The 22847-nt window shown below is 35.4% G+C and overlaps 1 protein-coding gene across 3 annotated transcripts in view; it reads left to right on the plus strand.

Moving 5' to 3' along the window:
* Nucleotides 1–22847, plus strand: part of PTPRK (protein tyrosine phosphatase receptor type K) — a 732727-nt gene that overhangs the window by 671293 nt on the left and 38587 nt on the right. For 2 of the 3 annotated variants that reach the window (XM_036768511.1, XM_036768512.1), the window contains exons 15-21: nt 3638–3798; nt 8510–8694; nt 11603–11690; nt 13761–13837; nt 16696–16732; nt 18604–18701; nt 20419–20535. In XM_036768511.1, the coding sequence (XP_036624406.1) occupies nt 3638–3798; nt 8510–8694; nt 11603–11690; nt 13761–13837; nt 16696–16732; nt 18604–18701; nt 20419–20535 (763 nt within the window). Of the gene's footprint in view, nt 1–3637; nt 3799–5605; nt 5642–6993; nt 7006–8509; nt 8695–11602; nt 11691–13760; nt 13838–16695; nt 16733–18603; nt 18702–20418; nt 20536–22847 lie in introns of all 3 variants that reach the window. The other variant, XM_036768513.1, reaches the window with a different exon arrangement.

A 22847-nucleotide genomic window follows, 5' to 3' on the forward strand; every position in this document is an offset into this window, starting at 1 on the left:
ATTGCATTGCATAGACCAACTCAGATAGCAGTATATCAAAAAGTTAGGAGACTAATAATTTGACTTTGTTGGAAGAATTAAAGCAATCTTTCATAAACTGAAATAGCTTCCAGTTTATTGTAATGAATGATATTTCTTTTGTTAAATAATGCTTCACGAAGCCAACCATTTAATACTGCTACAGAATATTTTTTCCCACTAATACACCCACCTGCATAGGTTTATGCTTTTGAATGCATTGCTAGATAATAAAAGTCATTTGTACTCATCAGCTTTGAGTACTTGCCTAATGAATTGCTTAACTGTCCAGAAGTTCAGACTATATAGAGTCTTCTAAGGGCAAGAAAGAATTGAACACATAAGGAATTAATAAGTATTTAGATATAAGAATATCAACATGCTTAACATGAACCAATTATAGATTTTAGATACACTTAGAACATAGTTGACACTATAATATTATTGACTATCCACAATTATGGTAATATGCTAATAGGCTTTAAAAATCTATTGACATTTGTCATAATTAGACTGCTTTGTCACAGAACTTGCTACAAAAGGTTGCATAATATAATTGAGTTATAAATTCTTTTTTGTCATTTTCAAATTATATTAAATCAGAGGGGTGCTCTTAAGAGTCAGGAACACCTGGGTTCAAGTATTACCTGTAACACATACTGATTATGTGACCATGAGCCAACTGGTTAACTTCACAGTGACACAGGTAACTCTCTGCTACTCTAAGTTATAGGCAAGTTGCTCATCATCGTCAGAGAAGAGCGTTTGCACAGTGTGAGTGGTCAACACTGAAGAAAGCACAGATGTAGACATCCTCCTTCCCCCAACCCCCTCAGTTTAGCCAAAGGCTGACACAGTGAAAATTTAAATCCACTGAAAATAGACAGAGGAGACAAAACCTGCAAATCAATTATGAATCAGAGAGGGCATTTTGAAAACTTTGGGACTGAATTAGAAAAGGGGATGAAAGAAAACTGGAGTATGATGTAATAGGAAGCTACCATCAAAGGTACCTTGATGAACTGGTTTCTAGACCAAAATACTTAAATTTGATGCCATTTTTTTCAAACTGTAAGATATGGTGAATAAAAACCTACCTCACAGGGTTGTTGTGGGGAACAAGGTGTAAGAACAAAGTTATGGGAACACATGTAGCTTGTCAAGTAATCCAGATTTGGGAATCTAAAATACTGGTGTTGATCTGTGCCATAAGAGTTTTTTCAACCATCACCCATTGACACAATCACTTCTCATTTTTCATCAATAAAGAAATGCGAATAAATTAACCATGTGTTCAAACAAAATTTAATCCTTTAATGTTATTCTCTCATTTTATTCAGTACCAGCCATCTTCAACACTTCTTTATTGCCTTCTTGAAAAGAAGTACCCCAAATTTCAAGCTCACATACATTTTTGGCAACTCATTCTTCCCCTACATACACCATAAATAAGTGTCTCAGAGGACATGGTTGATGTTCTTTGCCATTTATTTGCATATGTCATTATTTGCCATGAACTATTTTATGTAATCATGTATCAGTAGGTTTATTTTTCTGAAATTACAAATTTGGAAATTTAACAAAGTGCCAAATTTCAGGCAAAGAGATGGGCAAATAAGAGTTGAAATACATACATGCATGAAGTGTTTCAAGTTATTACTAAAGTTTTTTTTTTATTCTGGCCTAGGTTTAAAAAAAAATGTAATACATCTCTTCCCTTGATGGACCAATCTTTAATCTGCTGTTCTTGCATCTTTGCCTCTATTCTAATTTACAGCCAATGAAATTTAGCCCAAAGGACTAAGCAATAGCTTTCTACCATGATCCATTATATGATATAACAATAGAAAAAATATTTCTCATCATATTAATAATACCTTTATCCAAAACAGAGAGTAGGAAATTACACTGTGTTAAATCATGAATTACCCAACTTCAATTATTCTGTCACTCACAAGCCATATCCAGTTTACTATAATAGAATCTTATTGAGAAACTTCCCTAGTGGCCCTTTCAGGTTTCTTCTGTACTTTAAACAAATGAAGCAGCTAACGACTCCAGAGTAACCAGTGACTGTCATAAACTCTGGACAATGACCACTCTATGATTCAGTTCTGGGGTTTGGTATTATAACTTTGGGAGGACACAGTCCCCTCTGGATCATGTGCTGTTAGAGTGCTGAATGTCAGTAATGATCTGTAGACATTTAGCATTCATTCAACAAATACCAATATCAACCTCCTATAGTTTGCATACGTACTTAGTATTAGGAAAAAAAGTAGAAAACAAAATTTTTGCTGTCTAGTGCTGCCTAGCACCAGATTCCTTGATTATCTTTGCCATCATGTTTGAATTGCCTATGATTTTGAATATTTTGGATCTCCTTTTAATAAGGCTTTATCATGGCATGGTTGCATAGAACTTTCATAAAGAACTAGTAAGTATTTCTTATCCTTGCTGCAAAAATAGTAAAGTGGGCATGGCCACTGATGAGCTTGCCTCAGGTACACAAAGCTGAAAGATTCAGAAAATATATAAAATATTCCTCTCCTCGTCTAGGTATGCCATATCATTATGATGGGGAGGGAGACCCTGCCCTTTCATATTCTTGTCTTTTGCGCAAGGTTAGCTAGTTATATAGTTTTACTTGCTACATAAAATAGAAGCGTCACTTTCCAAATACAAAAGATTTTAACACTGCTAGTTCCAAATCTTATGAAGTTGCAGCATTTCAATCATCAATAGTTTTTGAATGGGAAATTTTAATCATGCAACACTGGAGCATGTTTCTTTGCTGTCATAGTATCTAATTTGAATCCCAGCTATGCCACTTACTACCTGTATGACCTTGAGCATGTCATTTAATATTTCTGAGACTGAGATTATAGTAGATAAATTTTGAGTTTGCCATACATGTATAGAATCCTGCTAGACTTTTTGAAGGCACTTACGCATACCTTGTCTTTGAGCCTAAGGATTGGTATACATTTAAGTAACACTGAATTGCTGGTCCTGAATATTTTTTGACCATTTAGTGAATAAAGTAAAGCAATTGTTGCTAAACATTTAGTTGTCGAGCTTTATGCAATTAACTGAAGACAGAAGTACATAGTATGAAAAGTGCAAAAGGTGATTCTGTGAATATTTTTAGGTGTTCTTAGTAAATAATTCTGAAGAAGCAGTCATTAAATTCTTCTCTATAGGAAAACCTTTAAGCAGATCAGAGAAATTAACTACCCAGCAGGAAAACAGCAAAATTTAGCTTGAGGAGTCTCATGAGCTTCTATACTTATTTTTAGTAAAATATAGTTATACCCTTTAGCACTATAATTATATAAACAGGGTGGGTAGGGAGGAAAAAAAATATGACAGGCTAAAGGCATTAAGGACATGGATGTTGAAATTTCAATACAGCACAAATGGAATACTTTTTTGTGGCAACTAAGAAGTATTAATATGCATATCTCAACCTCTTTTTTGGAATTTTCACTGCCACTAGTGCTTATATCCTACAAGCTTCTTCTACATTTTTACTCCCAGGCTGTCCTGAGTTACATATTGCTCATTTCCTCTTCAAATAGTATACTAACATGTTCCTTTTAATATGTTGATTTGGCAGCAAGCTTGCTAAAAAACGCAAGGATGCCATGGGGAACACCCGCCAGGAGATGACACACATGGTAAATGCAATGGATAGGAGCTATGCGGATCAGAGCACTCTGCACGCAGAGGACCCTCTTTCCATTACGTTCATGGATTCTCATAACTTTAGCCCAAGATGTAAGTATGTGGGTAAGAATTTTACCGAGCTGTTAAAGTGGGTTTTGGCCTCCCTGAGTGCTGCATATTTAGGTTGAGGGTAGTTCTTATCAGAAGAGATGAACACATTTAAAAATATTTCTCATGTCATAGTCTTGCTGAAAATGAAAGGGTTAGCCTCAAGATGCACTGTTTCTGAGGAAGCAAACACCCTTCAGGTCAAATTACCAACTTGCAGAGGACAGTTTTAACTATGTAGCCAGACTGAGGTGGTTTTTTTTTTGTTTTAACAGCCAAAACACAGTTGTCACATTTAACCATTTGTACCTCTATTTGCGAAGACCTGAGTCCTTTCATATATTGAAGGGAAAACTTATGAGTCGATGTAGGGATGTCCACCCCTATAAATTCTTCTTTACACCTTCCTACCAAGGATCTATGGAAAAACACCAAAATGAAAGTTAAGTAGCCACATTAGCACAGATATTTCATCTTTTAATATGTGGCAGTGGTGTCCAAAGGTATAGTCATCTTGGAAGTCTTGGGAATTTTGTTGTTTAAACTCTTGTCCTTCACTTTACCTATGAATTTGTGGTCTTTATGAGAAACAAAACTGTAAAATTCCCTTATCTTTGCTTTTGTAGGATGATGTAGGAGTAGCATTGTGAGCATAAAGCATTTGTAAGGTTTATCTTTGTATCTTTCAGAGGAAGATTACTTGTTAAATGTTCAGTTTGCAGAATTTTGTCTGTTCTGACTTTACCTCTCTGTGCCCTGCTGTATTCCCTCATGTTCACCTACTCTGAATTATTTCTTAGAAGTATTACATGATTCATTTCAGAACTTAATGTTAAATTTAAGAGTGCCATTTTGATCCGTTTCACTTTAGTTCTTCACTATATTGTAAGAATAAAGGAAAAAAGAAAATGCTATTATTTGTTGAAAATTTGTTTTGTTGAAATGATAGGCAGATCATTTTCTCCACCATTTTATTACTGTTTGATCAATTTAAGCCTCCTTCTTCCCCCGCCCCCCAAGTCTTTGGAGCTTGATAAATGGTTGGAAGTGGCACATTGCCATCATCTAGTTGTTTTCTAATGTGAATACCCACGCCTTGCTGCCCAGCTTGAGAGGCCAATGGCAATAGAAGAAGATGACCAATTATAAGCTTAGGGAAGGGGTTAAATGGAGTACCGCTATGTCACAGTTTAAACAATTTTTTTTTTCACTTCATCACAGAATCAAAAATTTAGAACTACAATAGACCTTAATGGTCATCTGGTCCATCCACCTCTCCCCCATTGTTATACAAATGAGGAAACTAAGGTCAAAGGAGGTTGATACTTATCCAAAGTCATGCAGATAACAAGTTACAGAGTTAGATTCAAACCTAGTTAATCTGATTCCCAATCCAGTAATCTTTCCTCCATAACTGAATGATTCCTAGTCACAAGGAGAACATAATTTCCGAAAATACTATGGACTGGATATATACATAGTCCCCAACATCATTAGGGAAATGAAAGTATCCTTATGATAGCCATTTATAGCTTCCTGGCCTTTAATTAGCAGTCACAGTTTTGTTTTTCCAAGTGACCAGTACAATCCACAGTAATAACCGATACCCCTTTCCTTGCCCAAGCTGGAAATTTGAATTTTAAATCTGCAGCCCATGTCAGTTAAGAGAGGTTTAATTGAGCTTTTTTTCTTTTTGAGCATAATCCCTTTTTGAAAAAGAGGGAGGGAGGGAAAAAAGAAGGAAGGGACAAGGGATGAACAACAGAAATTGAGGGTAATGTATTTTTTCATGAGCTTTGTTTCCCTGCAGTGCCCAATGATCCACTTGTGCCAACTGCTGTGTTAGGTGAGGACATAGTCCGTTATCATCCACTCCTGCATGGATTGTATTTCTTTGCATGGTTGTGAGGTCTGTCAACAAAATAATTGAGTGCAATACCTGCAGCAGCTTGTTTCTGATGATAGATAGCCATATTCTACTCAGACAGTGCAGTGAGAGTCAACTCACTACTTAGTTTATGAACTCCGATGGCAATAAAATTAGAGTAAGTGCTGCATTTAGAACAGTACATTCTTTAATTCTGAATTGTAACTGAACTGGAACTAAGCCATGAACTGCTCTTAATACATGATACATTTAGATCACCAAACCTCTAGAATTAATCCAGATTGCCATCCATGAGGTCAAAGACTTGTTTTTACTTAAAACAAACCCACAACAATAACAACAACAAAACCAACCTTGTTTTGAGATTAATTCAAAATAAAACTTAATCTGAAGTATATAATCTAAAGTATATTTTCTCAATTCTGTTTTAAAATATCTGAAGTAAAAGTTTGTGGTTAAACAGTATGAATAGGGGAATTTATTTTAAGGAGGAATTTGCATATCAAAAGAAAATAAATGAGGTTAATAAAAATTAGTAAATTTTTGCATATGAAAATTATAGTTTTAAGTAACCTTTAAATGGTATGCAGAGGTTTCATTCAAGTAGTTTTGAACAACTGCTTTGCTTAATTTTTTTCCTTCTATAAAGAAGATCTAAGAAGTATTATTTTAATGAGGATAGGTTAAATGGAATCAAAAAACCTTGCCCTTTTATGGTTTCAGGAGATTCCTATAAACCAATAATCTGGTTTTAGCTTAAGCATATCTTTTTACTATCTGTTTATTTACTATGTAATTATATTAAGAATAAAAGGCACTAATTCAGTGCCTAGCACGATACCTTGCCTAAAGTAGTCACCTAATAACTGTTTGTTCATTTGAATTGAACTTGAATTTGATATTTTGTATATCAAATTGCCACCTAAGGAATAGACTTTTAAACAAAATTAGTGCAGAGTGGATCCTAGGGGAGTGAGAATATTAGCAATTTCTGCATGCATACATTTTCACTTATTTTCATAAGACATGCTAGCTGAAAATGGTTTTTAAAATAATGACTTTTAAAACTTCAATTAATTTTGATAGATGTTCAAATCTTATTTCATTTTCATCACTAGAATCTTGGAAGTTTGTGCATGTGTGGGGTTTTTGTGGGGGGATATTATGTTATGTTCAATTTGTTATTTTAAAAGCCATTTTAGGAATATTTCTTCAGATTGATAACTGTTTAACAATTCAACATGGGATTTTTAATATCGATTCCTATTTTTGTGTTTTTGTGTGTGTTTTACTGCCTCATTGGGTTAAAGTCCCTATTACTGGTAAGTGTATTGGAAAGCAGTGTAGAAAGCCTATGTAAAACAAGAGAATATTTAAAATGCGTATTCTTAAGTATGGGTAACAAGAAATAATTGGTATATGTCAATCATGTTATTAAATGGTTAACTGAAGTGTAAATGTATTGAGATTAAGAATTCATGTGTGGCAGTTTTAAGGATCTTTGGTACAGCTTTGGTACAGCACCCTTTTATTATTCAAGATTAGTACAAAAAAAAACCAGCCTGGTCTATTTCCTATTTGGATAGAGTCGTAAGTAGGATGGGCAAAATGGGTGCATTAACTGTACATGCTAGGTTACTTATGGGTTGATTAAAATCATAAATAATCAGATTTTCATGCACTAATATTGTGCAACAAGCACAATATTTATGTGTTCCTATGGCTAGCCAGTGGTTCTCTGGCTTCATTTCAACTTGGTTTTTTATTCATTTGTTGTTTTTCCCATTTTACCCTTTTGAAATCATGTGAACTATTAAGTTATTGCTCTTTCCTTTTGGGCCTAAACCAGGGGTAGGGAACCTGCAGCCTTGAAGCCACATGTAGCCTTCTAGGTCCTTGGGTGTGGCCTTTTGACTAAGTCCAAATTTTACAGAACAAATCCTTTTATTAAGGGGATTTGTTCTGTGAAGTTTAGATGCAGTCAAAGGGACACATTTGTAACCTCCAGGCTGCAGGTTCCCCATCCCTGGCTTAAACTATATGTTAAGGGATTGTGCACAGTCAAAATGGCTTTTGACTTTAAGTTATTGGGGGGCACAGGGAGGCAACGTACCCTAGTATTTATTCTTTTAAATCATTTGGATTAATTGTAATACTTTGACACAATTGAATCATATTTATGTCCACACTAGCAAAATGGCAAAAAAAAAAAATGCTCCTTGGAAAAGTTTATTTCCAGAAAAGACAGATATTTCTTATCTCCAAAAGACCAGTTAAAATGTGCATATTATTTAGGGATGGTCCCTCCATTAGCATAAGTTAGTATTCTAATAGCTTAGCTCAAGTCTTGGGACCCTATGTGCATGATGAAACAGATAGGTTTCAAGTTGGGAGGTGTGAACTTGGCAAGGAATAACATGAAGCTATGAGGCCCAGGTACTGAATAGAAACTGGCCACTTGCCTAGGTGGGAAAACAAAAAAAAAGGCTTAGTTTAGTCATGACCAACATTTGTATGACTTCATAGAAGAGGAAAAACAAGTAACAACTTATGCAAATCTAATTTTGATGATGTTTAAGTAGATCCAATGTCCTCTTGTACTTGATAGTAGATACCTTACTGACTTCTACATTAACACATTTTTACTCTGCACTTGGAACTAAAGAAAAGACTTGGAGTTTTGTCTTTGTGGATCTGATGCCCAACTCCTCTGTAATATAATACTTATTAACTGATGGGTTCTAAAGGGTCCAGGATTCACACTTTTTAATATTTGCTAAATGATTTTTTTTTCTTTTTAAATTTCCTGCATTGTGAAAATGCTAGATGAGAACCACAGTGCTCCAGCAGAGTCCAGTCGCCTCCTTGATGTACCTCGCTATCTTTGCGAAGGGACTGAGTCTCCCTACCAGACTGGACAGTTGCACCCGGCCATCAGGGTAGCAGACTTATTACAGCATATTAATCTCATGAAGACATCAGACAGCTATGGATTCAAAGAGGAATATGAGGTAAAAACCTAAGAATAAATTTTAAAGTTATCCTCATCATCATTTTTATTATTATTATTATTTTTAGCACACGGTAGTTGATGAGTTAGCTAAAAAGAATATGGAAAAGGAAGCCAAGGGTAGGGGTGCGCCATATACTACAGGGAAGATTAAAACATTAATATCATTAGCAAATCAAGTCAACAAATATTTTACTAAGCACCTACCACTATGTGTCAGGCACTATTCCAATTTATAGGAATTGCAAAGAAAGACACATCCCCCTCTGCAAAAGAAAACAAAAACCAAAATGAAAAAACACTGCTTAACTAGGCCCTGGACACTGAAGGAGAGATTGCTTGTGGATTTAAAGCACCATGGACATCTGAAATCAGTAAAATACTTAAAATAAGGCTAATTACTAAAATTACTTGAGTAACTTAGACCCTAATTTGAGTCTTTGGGTCCTGCTTGCCATTATATTTTCAAAATACCCATCTAGAAAAAGTAGTTGATACTTTTGAACACGGCTGCTTAGGGGTGAGAGATACATCAAAATCTTTCTAATCTAGCCCGTAACTGAATAGGAATCCCCTCTGCTACGTTCCTTACTGATAAACCGTATTGACGATACAGTATCAAGTCTCAAAGATAAAATCTAACCTTCTACAAGAAGCCTTTTTTCCCAGTCTCCTGAAATTACCTCCAATTTGCCTCATGTATATCTTGGAGGTTCAGAGTTGTTTGCATGCTGTCTTACCCATTGAAATGTGAGTTCCTTGAGGGCAGAACCAGTTTTTGCTTTTCTTTTTTTTTTTAATCTCCAGTGCCTAGTACATAGTAAGCACTGAATTAATGCTTGTAGACTCAATGACTTACAAATACGTTAATTTTTCTTTGCCCATTCTCTAAAGAATCAGAATAAGCTGCTTGAATTAATACTAATAATAACTCACATTTGTCACATTCTTAGGATTTTAAAACTTTTCCTTCACAACATCCTTGTGAAATGAGCAACACCAAGCATGATTATCTCCATTTAGAAAAGAGCAAACAGAGACCCAGAGAAATTAAGTGACTTGCTCAGAGTCTTATAGGTAGTAAATGTCAGAGCTGAAATTCAAAAACAGGTCTCTACTGACTTCCAGGGCCTCTATTTTTTTCAATGCAACAGGCTATTCCAAGTAAACTGTTTGCAATGGCTACTTTACTGCCCATAACCAGATCATTATTATTGGTGTTGTCATCAATTGAAATTAACAATTAACACAAATACTTTTAAAAGTATTTGATTTTTTTTTAACAAAGCTATATGGCAAGTCTGGTATTATTATCCCTCATTTGACAGGTAAGGAAATTGAGGCTTAAAGAAATGGACCTAAGGTTCAAATCCATGCTTTTTGATTCCAAATTCTACCTTATCATCTGTTTCTTTCCTAACATGAAAAATAAGAATGGTGTGGGCCTAGCAAAGAACCAGTTAAGAAACAAAGAATGGGCTGTGAGAGATTTTTACTTCTCTATCTCATATAGGAATATTCCTGTCTTATGTAAAATATTAAGACTTCATATATTTAAGGAATAATTTCAATGATAGCACCAAATTGACTCCATATGGTAGGCTTGGAAATGTCTTCCTTGCCATTCTTCGGTTCTCTAAGAAGTACCCAATTAAGAAGAGGAAAAATTCTGCATATTTTTTAAAAAGTTCTGAATACAACCCACTTTGTCAAGACCTTAAAAAAAAAACTCCAGTTTGTGTGCAGATTTCTTAAGCACCTAAGTCTTTGTTTTAAAGTATTTTAGTTGGCAGTTTCATACTGCTAGAAGGAATAAGTGATGGTAACCAACTAACTGTACAGAGGTAAACTGCCTCTCCAGAAATATCTCATGCACATTTTGTACAGATTCCTGTGTATACCTGACCTCAAAGACCCCATTTCCTGTGCTAAGTGAAGCTTAGCTTTTCCTGCAAGTAGAAAACCTATGCACATTTTAAATTGCTACACGTGGTGGATAGAATGATCTACAAACTTTCCAGTTCCAAGATACATGATAATGGTGACACTTTATTTAAGCTCACATGTAGCCAGGTTGCACCATGGTTAGAGCCCGGGGCCTGAAGTCAGAAAGACCTGAGTTCAGATCCAACATCTTACAGTTACTAGCTGTGCAGCCTTGGGCAAACCATTTTTCCTGTTTGCCTCCATTTCCTCAGCTGTAATAGCACCTGCAACCCAGGATTGTTGTGCGACTCAAATAACATAATATTTTTAAGGTGCTTAGCACAGTGTCGGACACATAGCACACGCTATATATTGCTAGGTATTATTGTTACTGTTGTTGTTATTAATATTTTTATTATTAGCAGTAGATATTTCTCCTTTTCATAAGCTTCAAAGATTTTTTGTGGGGGGTGGGGAGATAGTGTGCGTTTATGCATGTATGTATATACATAATTTGTGACATTTGACTTGTTGATTTTTTTCAAATAATTAAATGGAAAGGTCTAAAATTTATTTTTTCCAAATATTTAGTTACAAAGCTTATATCAAATATGTTGATCTAATAACTATTTTAAAAGCTTCTGGTGTTTTTTCTCTTTTAGCAACTTTCAGAACTAATACAGTTCTCTTCCAAATAGTCTTTGTATAGTTCTTTCTTTCCTTCTCTATCATGAAATTTCAATTGTATAGTTGTTTCTTATCACTACAGTTCTTTATAGCTCATCCACATAAATATTATCACCTGTATTACTAGAGGTGTAGGGGTCAAGGGTTTTAGGAGGTTTTTATATCAATTTTGCTTGCTAATATACAGTAAATGATGTGTGATCTTACAGTATGAGCTTAATACAGTATGATCTTAATTTAGGTATTGGGATTGGTTCCTGATTGTGTTTTGTTCTGTTGTTTTTTTTTTTTCCTAGAGTTTCTTTGAGGGACAGTCAGCATCTTGGGATGTGGCTAAAAAAGATCAAAATAGAACAAAGAACCGATATGGAAACATCATAGCATGTAAGTTTCCATACCATTTTCACTAAACATGTATCTCATGTAGAGTTCAGATTTTGTTAATTGCCTTTCCTCTGTGTGTGGTTTAACAGAATCCCAGAGGGTAGCACATCTGTTTAGAAAGTCAGTCATTTAATTTCAAACGGCATTAGCTATTGGCCGTGTCTCCATGATTGTCATCATCCTCATTAATTAAATCGACTCAGATTCCTTACCCAGTGGAGATAGCCTGCTGTTTGATTTCATGTTTGCCCATAAATGCATGGAGGTGTTATTAAACAACTGAGAATGTCAGGGTAATAAAAAAAATCATTCATAGATTACAGAAATTATAATATTGCACAGTGAACGTATTCAAGTTAGGAGTATTGTACTTCTCACATGCCTTTAGCAATCTTCTTGGAGCCTATGTGCCTGAATTCTTAATGGTTCCAAGCTGATTAGTATCAGGGGCTTTCTCTTATCTCAGGCCTTGAGTTTCAATATCTTGGATTTAAATGTGGGAAGAATACAGCGATTATCATAGGAAACCATAGAGGCAGTGGGAAAGGTAGCTGAGGCAAAGATGCTACACAGCTGTTAATTAACCAAGAGCACCCTATTCTCATTTAAAAACAATTTAAAACATGTTGCAGAAAGAAACTTTGGAATTTTAGACTCATAACAGTCATATGGGATTATGAGCCAAAATTGGAAGTTCTCCCTTCAGATCTGTTGCTTATTTGCAGCGAAGAGCACATGTTCAGATTTGTACAAGTGTCTATAGTGGCCACGTGGAGATTGATGCAACTACAATTTTGTGAATGCAGTTACTTCCTAGATGCTAACCGCATCTAAAATAAATAAATTCGTGACATAATAGGTTCCTATGTCCTATATACCCAGGAAATTGACATTGATTTAAGACATCCTGGTATCTCATCCTTTCTCCCCCAGTTCAGATTCAAAATAGACCTTAAATTAGATTACATCATAGTTAGGCAAAATTTGTTGCCCTTGTTCGGTCGTTCACTCACATCTGACCGTGACTCCAGGTGGGGTTTTCTTGGCAAAGATACTGGAGTAGTTTGCTATTTCCTTCTCCAGTGGATTAAGGCAAACAGAGATCAAATGACTCACCCAGGATCTCACAACTAGCAAGCGTCTGAGACCGAATTTGAACGCAGGTCTTCCTGACTCCAGGTCCAGTGCTCTGTCTACTGAGCCACCTAACTATTCCCTCGGCAAGTTTGAAAAGTAGCTAATGGAGGATGAAAGGATGCAAATCACTAAAATCTATGCACACAATCACAGAGCTCTCGTAATGAAAATCATAGACAATACTTATATTGAGCTTTAAGATTGTGGAGCACTTTATATGACCAAATTTGATTGTCACGACCACCTTGTGAGGTTGGTGATAATATTATTCCCATTTACAGATAAGGAAACAGACTGAGAAGGGTTAAATAACTTCTCTGGGACCCCATAGCTAGCTAGTACATGTCTGAGGCAGAATTCACACTCAAGTATTCCTGACTCCAATTACACTTTATCTACTACACCACTTAGCCTCCTAACTGGTAACTCCTTTATAGAGGGCGTCCCAAAGGTCTTAGTGCCACTTCAAGCTTAAAATGGCACTAAGACTTTTGGAACACAGCACAGAACAACAGTTCAGATGTATATGCCATTTTACATTTGACAAAGTATTTTACACATTTTATCTCATTTAATCCTTCCAACAAGCCTATAAGAAAATGGACTACAATTTTCCCTCATCTCCCAGGAGGAAAGACAAAGGTATATAGTGGTTAAGTGAATTTCCCATGGTCACACCACTACTAAGTGGTAGATCCAAGTCTTTTGACTTATAAGTACAATGTACTTCTTACTACACCACCCTACCTCAGTGAAAGGCTTATGATTCCGTTTATCAAAAAGTTTATTATCAAGGAGACTGACTTCCATAGGAGTCTCCTGCATGTGATTCCTCTCTGCCTATTGTCATTTCACATTGATGACCTTAAGTCTATATAGTCTTAGAAAATCATAAACTTTTAACAGATTGCCTTTATTGTTTTAAATTTGCAGATGACCACTCCAGAGTCATTTTGCAGCCTGTTGAGGATGATCCTTCTTCTGATTATATTAATGCCAACTATATCGATGTAAGTGTTCGTGTTATGGTTGTTTCCACTTTGTTGACTTGTATATATGAATCTTTTTTTTTTGCATGTTCTACCTATAAATTGATTGATAGCTTTTAAAAATAAAGAACAAACTGTACACTTTTCCTTGTTCTACGTCCTAGTACTCACTGACGTTGTTGTGCTTTCTTTCACACCTGACTTTGGTTTGGGCTGTAGATTTGGCTGTACAGGGATGTAAGTACCACTATATGTAAATAACAGCACCCTATTTTAAATATTGACTTTATCTACTCTTAATTACAGTTCTTACTAATGCCTATTACTAGTTTATCTCTGCATGCTTCACCTAATTAACATCATATGATAAAATATCTCTCTCTCTCTCTATATATATATATATATCTGTTCTTTCCTTTTTGTCTGTGACTTCTGTTCCTTGTGTAAAAAAAGATAGTTTAGCCCTTCCCCTTGCTGGCTATTGCTAGTGGGGGAAAAAAGGTAAAAATGTTTCACTTTTGCAATTCATCAAGTATTTGAGTTTTATTTCTTGATGGTTTTTGTTTCTAGCTTTTTTTTTCCACCCTTGTCCCCAAACTCTATGTGAGAAGCTGGATGGTATGATGTGTAGTAGTAATGCTGAAACTTCATGTTTCACATTCTCTTTTCTGCTTTACAAAATGGGTGGGGAAATTTGTTTATGGAGTGTGGTGGTGGTTTTTGAAAAAGTAACATTTGTGACAATCAAATTATTAAGTTAAACTTAGATGAGATGTTCAAAATGTATTTAAACCATACTGACCAATTAGGTGTGGCATAGATTTTTCTTATTGTCTTTTAGTTTTACAGAATTATAGCTATAAGTGAGTATACATGTAAATAACCTTTTTTAAAAATTCAGTAGCTAAGTTATTGTGAAAGGAAATGAAAATTGAATTATTGCAATCTGGTTGTAAAGAAGATAGGATTCTAAACGTTAATAAATTACTTCAAAATTGTGGGATAATTGATAACTTTTGAAATGAATATGTTTGCCCAAATTATACACTATACATATATATGTTTATATATGTGTATATAATACATTTGAAAGTAACATATCACAGCCGAAGATGAGCTTACTAATATTGATAACCATGAAAAGTGCTACTCAAAAAATTCACTAGTTAGAATTATGTTTATGTTTCTTTTGTCAAAGCTAATCATTCACTTGCTTAAACTGAAATTTCTTTAGCTTATTACAATTATTGCTACCTATTGCTAAATAATAATAAGGTTGAATTTCATAAGTGTAGTGGGTGTGAATTACACATTTGCATTTCTTCGAAGTGTTCCAGTATTACTCAATATTGTAACATAACCACAATCCTCATCATATGTTAGCTAACAAAAGATTTTTCTTCATGATAAACTATTTTTAAAAACACCCCAATTAATCAATGGAGATCATAAAATTCTAACAGCTTTCTTGTATTGTTTTAAATTCCCTATTTAGCATTTTAGTCCCAGGTTAATCTTTTGTCATAACTTAGATCCTGGAATCTTATATATTATACCATTTTCTACAGTTACCCCATAAGAATGTGTTATAAGTGAGATGTGTCATAATGAGAACTTTCCGGTACTTTGAATTTAGAATTCCTCTCAGATGAAAGCCTATTTGGTACCAAATACTGAACTGTACAGTCATCTTATAGAATTCCAGTGATCACCATACAGATTTATTATATTTTCCTTTTTATTGATTTATTATAAATAAAATAAGTGCACCTCAATAGACAGAATTGTGGTGATAAGATCACCCTGGACAAAAAGCTTTAAAAAAAATGAAAAAATTAATTGTTCCTCCTCAAATATTTTATGTTGATGTTCATTAAATTTTGGAGACCAGAGATCTTCCCAAAGAGTTCCAATGGAGACTTAGGCTTTTCCAGTTTACACAAGCTGGTCAGTTACAATGAACTACCCACACCCAGACATAAAAAAAAAAGTTATATTCTCTATTGTGATGTTAGCCCTTAATCAGGCCTCTGAACTTCAAACACAACAAAATTGAACCTTACCACCACCACACTTAGTAATGATTAAAGGAATTTTGAATTTGTCTTCAAGGATTGGTCCAGTATCAGAACAGTGAACAAACTATCTTTTAACACTACAATGTTTTTTGAAAAATCAGATGTTTCACCTGAGAATGTGTGTGTACACATTCAAAAAATGAAAGTTTTTGTTCTGTTTGAGGGTTGTTTGTTTTTTTAATCTTCCATATGTGTGCATGTTTATAATTGTGTGTGTGTATAAAGTAAGCTTAATAAACATGCACAAATACAGTTGGTATAATCATGATCACATTTCTAGAAAGTGGTTGTTTCAAAATATATCAAGATGTTAATTCTATGCACACATGCATTGTCCAGCTCTAACATTGAAATGTTCAATTATTATTTTATGGTTCTAATATGTCTTTGTCCATTTGTAATTCACTGTGATGTATTTTGGGTTTATAAAATAAGAGCCTAGATCTTTGTACACCATTATCGTTGGATGTGTGACCACAGACCAGTGGGAAGGCATAAAACTCTTTAATGGAATATAAAATCTACAATGAAAAGACTATTTTAATGAAATAAAATGAAGTGTATTGGGGTCATAAAATAGCATACAGTGACTACTTTATGTTATTCTAATCAGATGTTTATATTTGCTTTTCAGATAAAATATATCTGTAGTTCGAAAGGTGAACCATAAAAGTTCACTACTCATTTCTGGGCATTTTATTACTTTACCTTAATAAGGGGTTTTCTATACCTTCTTATGCCTTCATTCTTTTATTTTTGGTAACATTACACAATGATAACCTCTTTGTTTTGCTATTTTAGGGCTACCAGAGGCCAAGCCACTACATTGCAACCCAAGGTAAGGTAAAACCCTTATGGCTTTAACTATAATAGAACAGTAAGATAGTAAAAAGAAGCACCAGATTTTCAGTGTAACACACAGAGCAACAGCTGCTCTCTATTCATTTGTACAGCTGCAATGTTATATCCTCTGTCCATGTGGAACATATATAAGTAAAAGCTTGTGTTAGATTATTAGAGCTAGGGGTTGCTGAGTAACTTGCCATATTGATGATTTGGTCCTCAGTGTTCTGGCATAACTGAGCACTTAGCCAAGAAAGTGAGTGGAAAAAGAATCGCTGATTCCCTTGGTGAAGGGGAACTAAAGCTGGCCTCATCCCGAATAAGGTGACTGCCTCCTTGAAGCATAGTTTGTCTGTGGGGAATTGTAGTGGTCCAACACCAATATTGTTGTTATGAGATTTTAAACTTTCTTCTTGCCATTTCTAGACAAGGCAACACTGGAGACAGACAAAGGATGTAAAGGAGATTTGACAACTTAAATTCCTAGTAGAGAGGAAGGGAAAAGTCAGGGAAGTCTTGCTTGATTGAAGGACAAAGAATAAAAATGTCTGAGGTGGAGGCAGGGAGGAGTTTAAATTTTCTATCCAACTTGGTCCTCACTATATGAAGGTGGGGGCAGGGAACTACACATCTGTCTTATGGAAAATAGAAGCAGGTGGCTCTAATCTAATGTTTACTGCTTTGTCAGAGGTCATATCCTAAGTATTTCCACATATCTCCAGGAGTAATTTAGTTTAATTGTGCATCATTTTAAAGTTGGAAAGGTCGACGGTGATGAACAGCATTGGAGTTTTACTGTTTTAAGTGCACTACATCACAGCAATGTGTTTGCAGGGAGTGAACATTTATCAGCAAGAGTGCATCTTCATTAGCCCCCAAATGGGCATTGTTTGTGAATAATGGGCATTTATTCAATTAGCATTGTGGGCTGTTTTGTTCATTGTCAGTGGAAAGTATACATTTTTCATGATGATTTGAAAATGCATGGACCTAATGCAGAAATAATAAAAGTTCCCTAGGAAACAAAGATATCTATGACTATATAAAGAACTGACAGATACACATACACTATGTTCTGTAGCAGATTTTTTTAAGTGAACTTAAATGCTATCTCCTGACAATTTGTTCCATGTGTCTGATTGTTTTGATCTGGTGTTTTTCTGCTTTTTTTTTCATATCTGAACTCTTCATTAATTACAAAAGTGACTGAATGCACATGGTATTCCAGAGCCTGGACTCTTGCAATAACCTTTTAATTCGTCTCTCTGCCCTACTTCAATCTATCTTTCATAGGTCTGCCCATGCTGCCCCACCCCCACTCTGTGAATTTGAAATGTTTTCATGTTACTTTTATCATCAAATACATACTCTCCAATTTGGCATTTAAAACTTCATAACTGGTATCTTCCCATATTTCCAGACTTTTAACACATTACTCCCTTCTGTGGATTCTGTGGTCCAGATGTACTGGTCAATTTGCTTGCTTAGATATGTTCCTCCATCTTCCATGTCTGGGTCTTTACCTTGACTTTTCTTCATACGTAAAATGTTCTTCCTCTTACTATTCTATGCTTCTTCGAATTCCTGGCTGCCTTCAATCAGCTCAAACACCACTTCCTTCAGTAATTCCTTCTTAGTCCACTAAGCTCCTTGTGCTATCTCCTCTTAACTCTGCCTTCCATCAAATCTGTGTTTATCTTGGGTTTACCATTTCATGTTTATGCTCTTTTGTCCATTAGAATGTAGACTCCTCCTAGCAGAGGGAGGACGGCTTTTTCTTCTTATTCCCAACACTTAGCATAGTGACCGACGCATAGTAAGTGTTTAATAAATGCTTTTTTATTGACTGATTGCTTTCTTTTGTAGGTCCAGTCCATGAGACAGTTTATGATTTCTGGAGGATGATCTGGCAGGAGCAGTCAGCCTGCATCGTAATGGTTACAAATTTAGTTGAAGTTGGCCGAGTAAGAAATTGGTTTTGTTTTGTTTGTTTTATGTTTTTTTAATTGCCCAGCGATCCAATTCAATATAAATTTAATGTTTAATGTATAGCATATTGTGCTTATAGCTTAGTAGAGAGTATATTGTAAGTAACATGTAAAATAAAATTTAAAAACATAAAGAGGAGTGAAACCAAGTACTTTGTGAAGACCAAAGGAAGAAAGATTTCATGCAGCAGGTCACCCTTTATTTGGACTTCAAAGCTTTTTAGCAGGCAGAGAGTGTATAAGAGGACATGGAACCATATAAGCAAAGGGGCGGAGAGACAGGAAGCACAGAGAGCATGTACAGGGTGGTCATTAGTTATATGGAGTAGATTAGGGTTAAATAAGGCTGGAATGTTAGGTGGTAGAGAGCCTTCAATGCCAGGGACAGGTGTTCAGATTTTACTCAGTAGCCAAGTGGAAGGACAGGTGTTCAGATTTTACTCAGTAGCCAAGTGGAAGCCATTAAAGATTTTGAACGAGGAGTGACGTTCCAGATCTGTAGAATTGCCTAATGAAGTTAGTCTGGTATGAAGGATGGTTTGCAAGAGTGAGATGATGGCCTACAAGAAGCATGACCTATAGGTCATAGGAGGCTATTGAATATTTCATGTGCTTGTTAATAAGGCCCTTTATAGGTATAGTGTTAGTAGCTTGAATAATGGTCATTGAAAGAGATGTTGGTGAGTTAGAATTTACATAAGACAAGTTAGATAGGGAAAAGTCAAAGATAATATTTCAAATATAAGAGATTGGGATAATGATGATACTTTAATCATAAATAGTTGTTAGAGGCAAGTTTAGGGACAAAGGTAAGCCTTGCTTTGGCTCTCCTAAGAGTGAGGTTTCAGAGAGACCTCCAATTTGGAAATGTAGGTCTGGAAATATCAATCGGGAAGTTCTATGCTTAGATGTAATAGTTGAAGCATAGAAATCTATAAGATAGCCAAGTAAGAGAATGAACAGGGAAAGGAGAAAAGGTTAGAATACAGGTGCTTGGGGCGCACTCAGCTCTGGAAGCGGGGGATTGGTAGGAAAACCATCAGAGTGAAAAGGAGCAGAGAGAGAGATGGAGGTGATATAGAAGAATGTGTTATCTCTAAAGTTGAGGAAGCAGGGCATCATCAGCATTAAATGCTCCAGAGAAGCTGAGGTGGATGAAGACTAAAATATGGTCATTGGATTTTTCAACAAAGAAGTCATTGACAGATTTTGAAATAGGACATGAGAAGTGGGGACATATGCCAGATCCATATTATATCAACTGACATTTTATTTAAAAATAAAAACAAAAAAAGCTGTTTGTAATTGGAAGTTTTTTATTATGTTCTATAAATAGAAGGCAGTGCTCTTAAAATCAGTACTTCATATTAAAAACCCATTAGCCAAGACATTTCTCTTTGAACTCTGCATTTCATGGAATGTATTTGAATGGTCAGATGTCATCTATTTGCTTTACCAAGTCTGCCAGTCTTGTATGCAACTGGCATCGTAAATTTCATTGATGTTGTGATGATGACACTGATTTCAGATAACTCGTAGGTTTCTAATTAGTCATCTTTGATTGAAACGTGATCAGAAATGGAACCTTAGATAATAAGATACTAGGTTCCTGAATGCATCCCATTTGATGTAAACTACCCTTCATGTCATCACTTTTACATTCTTTAACATGTTACCTCAATTTGCCGTTTAGGTTAAGTGTTATAAGTATTGGCCTGATGATACTGAAGTTTATGGCGACTTCAAAGTAACTTGTGTAGAAATGGAACCACTTGCTGAATATGTGGTTAGGACATTCACCCTGGAAAGGGTAAGTATTTTAAAATCCTATTACCAGTGTAGTAAAACGACTGTCATAGCCAACCAACATTTATTAAGCATTTACTATGTGCCAGACGTGAGAATAAAAAGAAAGGCAAAAGACCATTCCCTGCTCTAGAAGCTCACAGTTAATGTTTTTGTATTTAAAAAGATAGCAAAAAAATTATTTGCTCTGAAAGCAACGCTATTTCCTTTAAAAAATTTTTCCATATATAAACAGAAATTGCTAATAGTTCCATGCTATTAACATATTATGAGTAGCAAGTTTCTCCTTGCTGAGATCATTGTATTCAAATAAAACTGATCATACTGTAGCCTGCTAGCTTCCAGTTGAGAAATAGAACTGTCTTCCATGAGAGAAAAATGATTTCCTTCTAATTCAGGTAGAAATAAAACCACATTCCTCAAGAGTTTACCATAAGTTATCTTTCACTCACAAAATTATTCGGGAAAAAAAAAATGTATTAAGCACTTTTTATGTATAGAGAATTGTGCTAGGATCTGAGAAAGATAGAAACTTGATATAAGACACAATCTCTGTGCTCTTGGAGCTTATAATATAGGAGGCAGTAATTCAGTTTTGCCACTTGTGATATGGGGACTCAAACTCCAAGATGTGGTGAAATGAACTAGCAATATTTAGCCTGCAGAAACAAGAGTTAGAAGAGGTATTGGAGTCGACTTGATCCCAAAAAGTAAAGCTAGGAGAAAGTTGCGATAAGATAAAAGTTGACTCACTTACCACCCCCACCCCTACCCCACAGAAAAAGTTCAGCAAGAACCAGCATGTTATTTACAATTCGAGCTGTCCAAAAGTGTAACAAGCTGCTATGAACTGGAGGTCTTCAAACAGACCATCCTGTTTGACGATGAAAGAGGATTTCAAATAAAATATCCTGTTTTGTCAGGGACTTTGTGGAAAGGATTCCTGCTCTGGTAGAGGTTGGATTACATTGCCTCTAAGGCCACTTCCAGTTCAATGACTCTAAAAAAATAAGAAATGAGAGCAGAAAAGCCAGAGGGAATAGCAAAGTTGTCCCTTTAAATAGCCTTAACTGCCAAGTAAGATAGATGGAACTGCTTGTGGCTATACAAGGAAGCACAGTAGGGACAGCGTCTCAGATGCTGGCCTGAAGACGAAGACATCCTGATGAGAGCATGTCTCCACATAAACATTTAGGGTTCTACTCAGATTTGGAAATAAAACTCAACTTAATCAATTGGGGATTGATGAATAGGATATATATTTTTATTTAGTTAATAAAAGGATAAAAGAATGGGGAAATACGTCAAATTCCAGCTCTTTTGAATGAGAATATTCAGCATATGTCAAAATGCCATTAAGTGAAATTAAAGGACCCAGGAGGAAATTATTATCCCCTTGAATCTGGGGATTGAAAATCTGAGCCAGGGGTGGGGAACCTGCAGCCTCAAGGCCACATGTGGCCCTCTTGGTCCTCAAGTACAGCCTTTTGACTGAATCCAAACTTCACAGAACAAATCCCCTTAATAAAAAGACTAGTTCTGTAAAACTTGAACTCAGTCAAAAGGCCGCACCCAAGGACCTAGAAGGCCACAGATTCCCCACCCCTGATCTAAGCCCTGTGAAATGAGACATTCTAAACTCGTGCTTATAATTGCCTGGATTTAGTTTAAGAATTTATTTGTACATGAATTTTAGTGACTTGATTATTGAGGAATGTTGAGAATATCCAGGAGTCTGGATTCTTCTGATGTCTGATTTTTTTCCTGAGTCACCAATCATTAGCACCTCTCAAGTCATTCTGATTCTCTCTTTCAACAGTTCCAGTAGATAACTTAGAGAATGGCTGTTCTTGGATTCAGGATAGCCTGGGTTCAAGTCTTTCTTCTGACACATCTTAGCTATGTGAAGTGGGCAAGGCACTTCACCTCCCAGGCAATACTCTAAAGTATAGCTGATTTACTAATAATCTTTGGATGTAGGGGAATTCCTTACTCCAAACAAATTAGAGGTCTGGACGGACAAAGCAAAACCAAACAGAAAATAGCTTTTTCTAAAATGATTGATGAGGGCAAGGGGTAAAGGTTATATGATTTGTCTAGAAAAAGGTATTTTTTGTATCATCTGTGAATTTTGATGACTTTTCTTACTAATTTATTGCAGAATAGAATATTAATGCTGTAGCTACCTATTAATCCTCAGCATTGTGTTCATTAGCATACCATTGTGTTCATTAATATACACCTGTATTTAGTAATACTGTGTTAGGGCACTATGCTATACAACTGGGATAGACAGAAATAAAAGAAATGGAACTT

Source organism: Trichosurus vulpecula, chromosome 7 (genome assembly GCF_011100635.1).
Source record: "Trichosurus vulpecula isolate mTriVul1 chromosome 7, mTriVul1.pri, whole genome shotgun sequence".
Classification (NCBI taxonomy): domain Eukaryota; kingdom Metazoa; phylum Chordata; class Mammalia; order Diprotodontia; family Phalangeridae; genus Trichosurus; species Trichosurus vulpecula.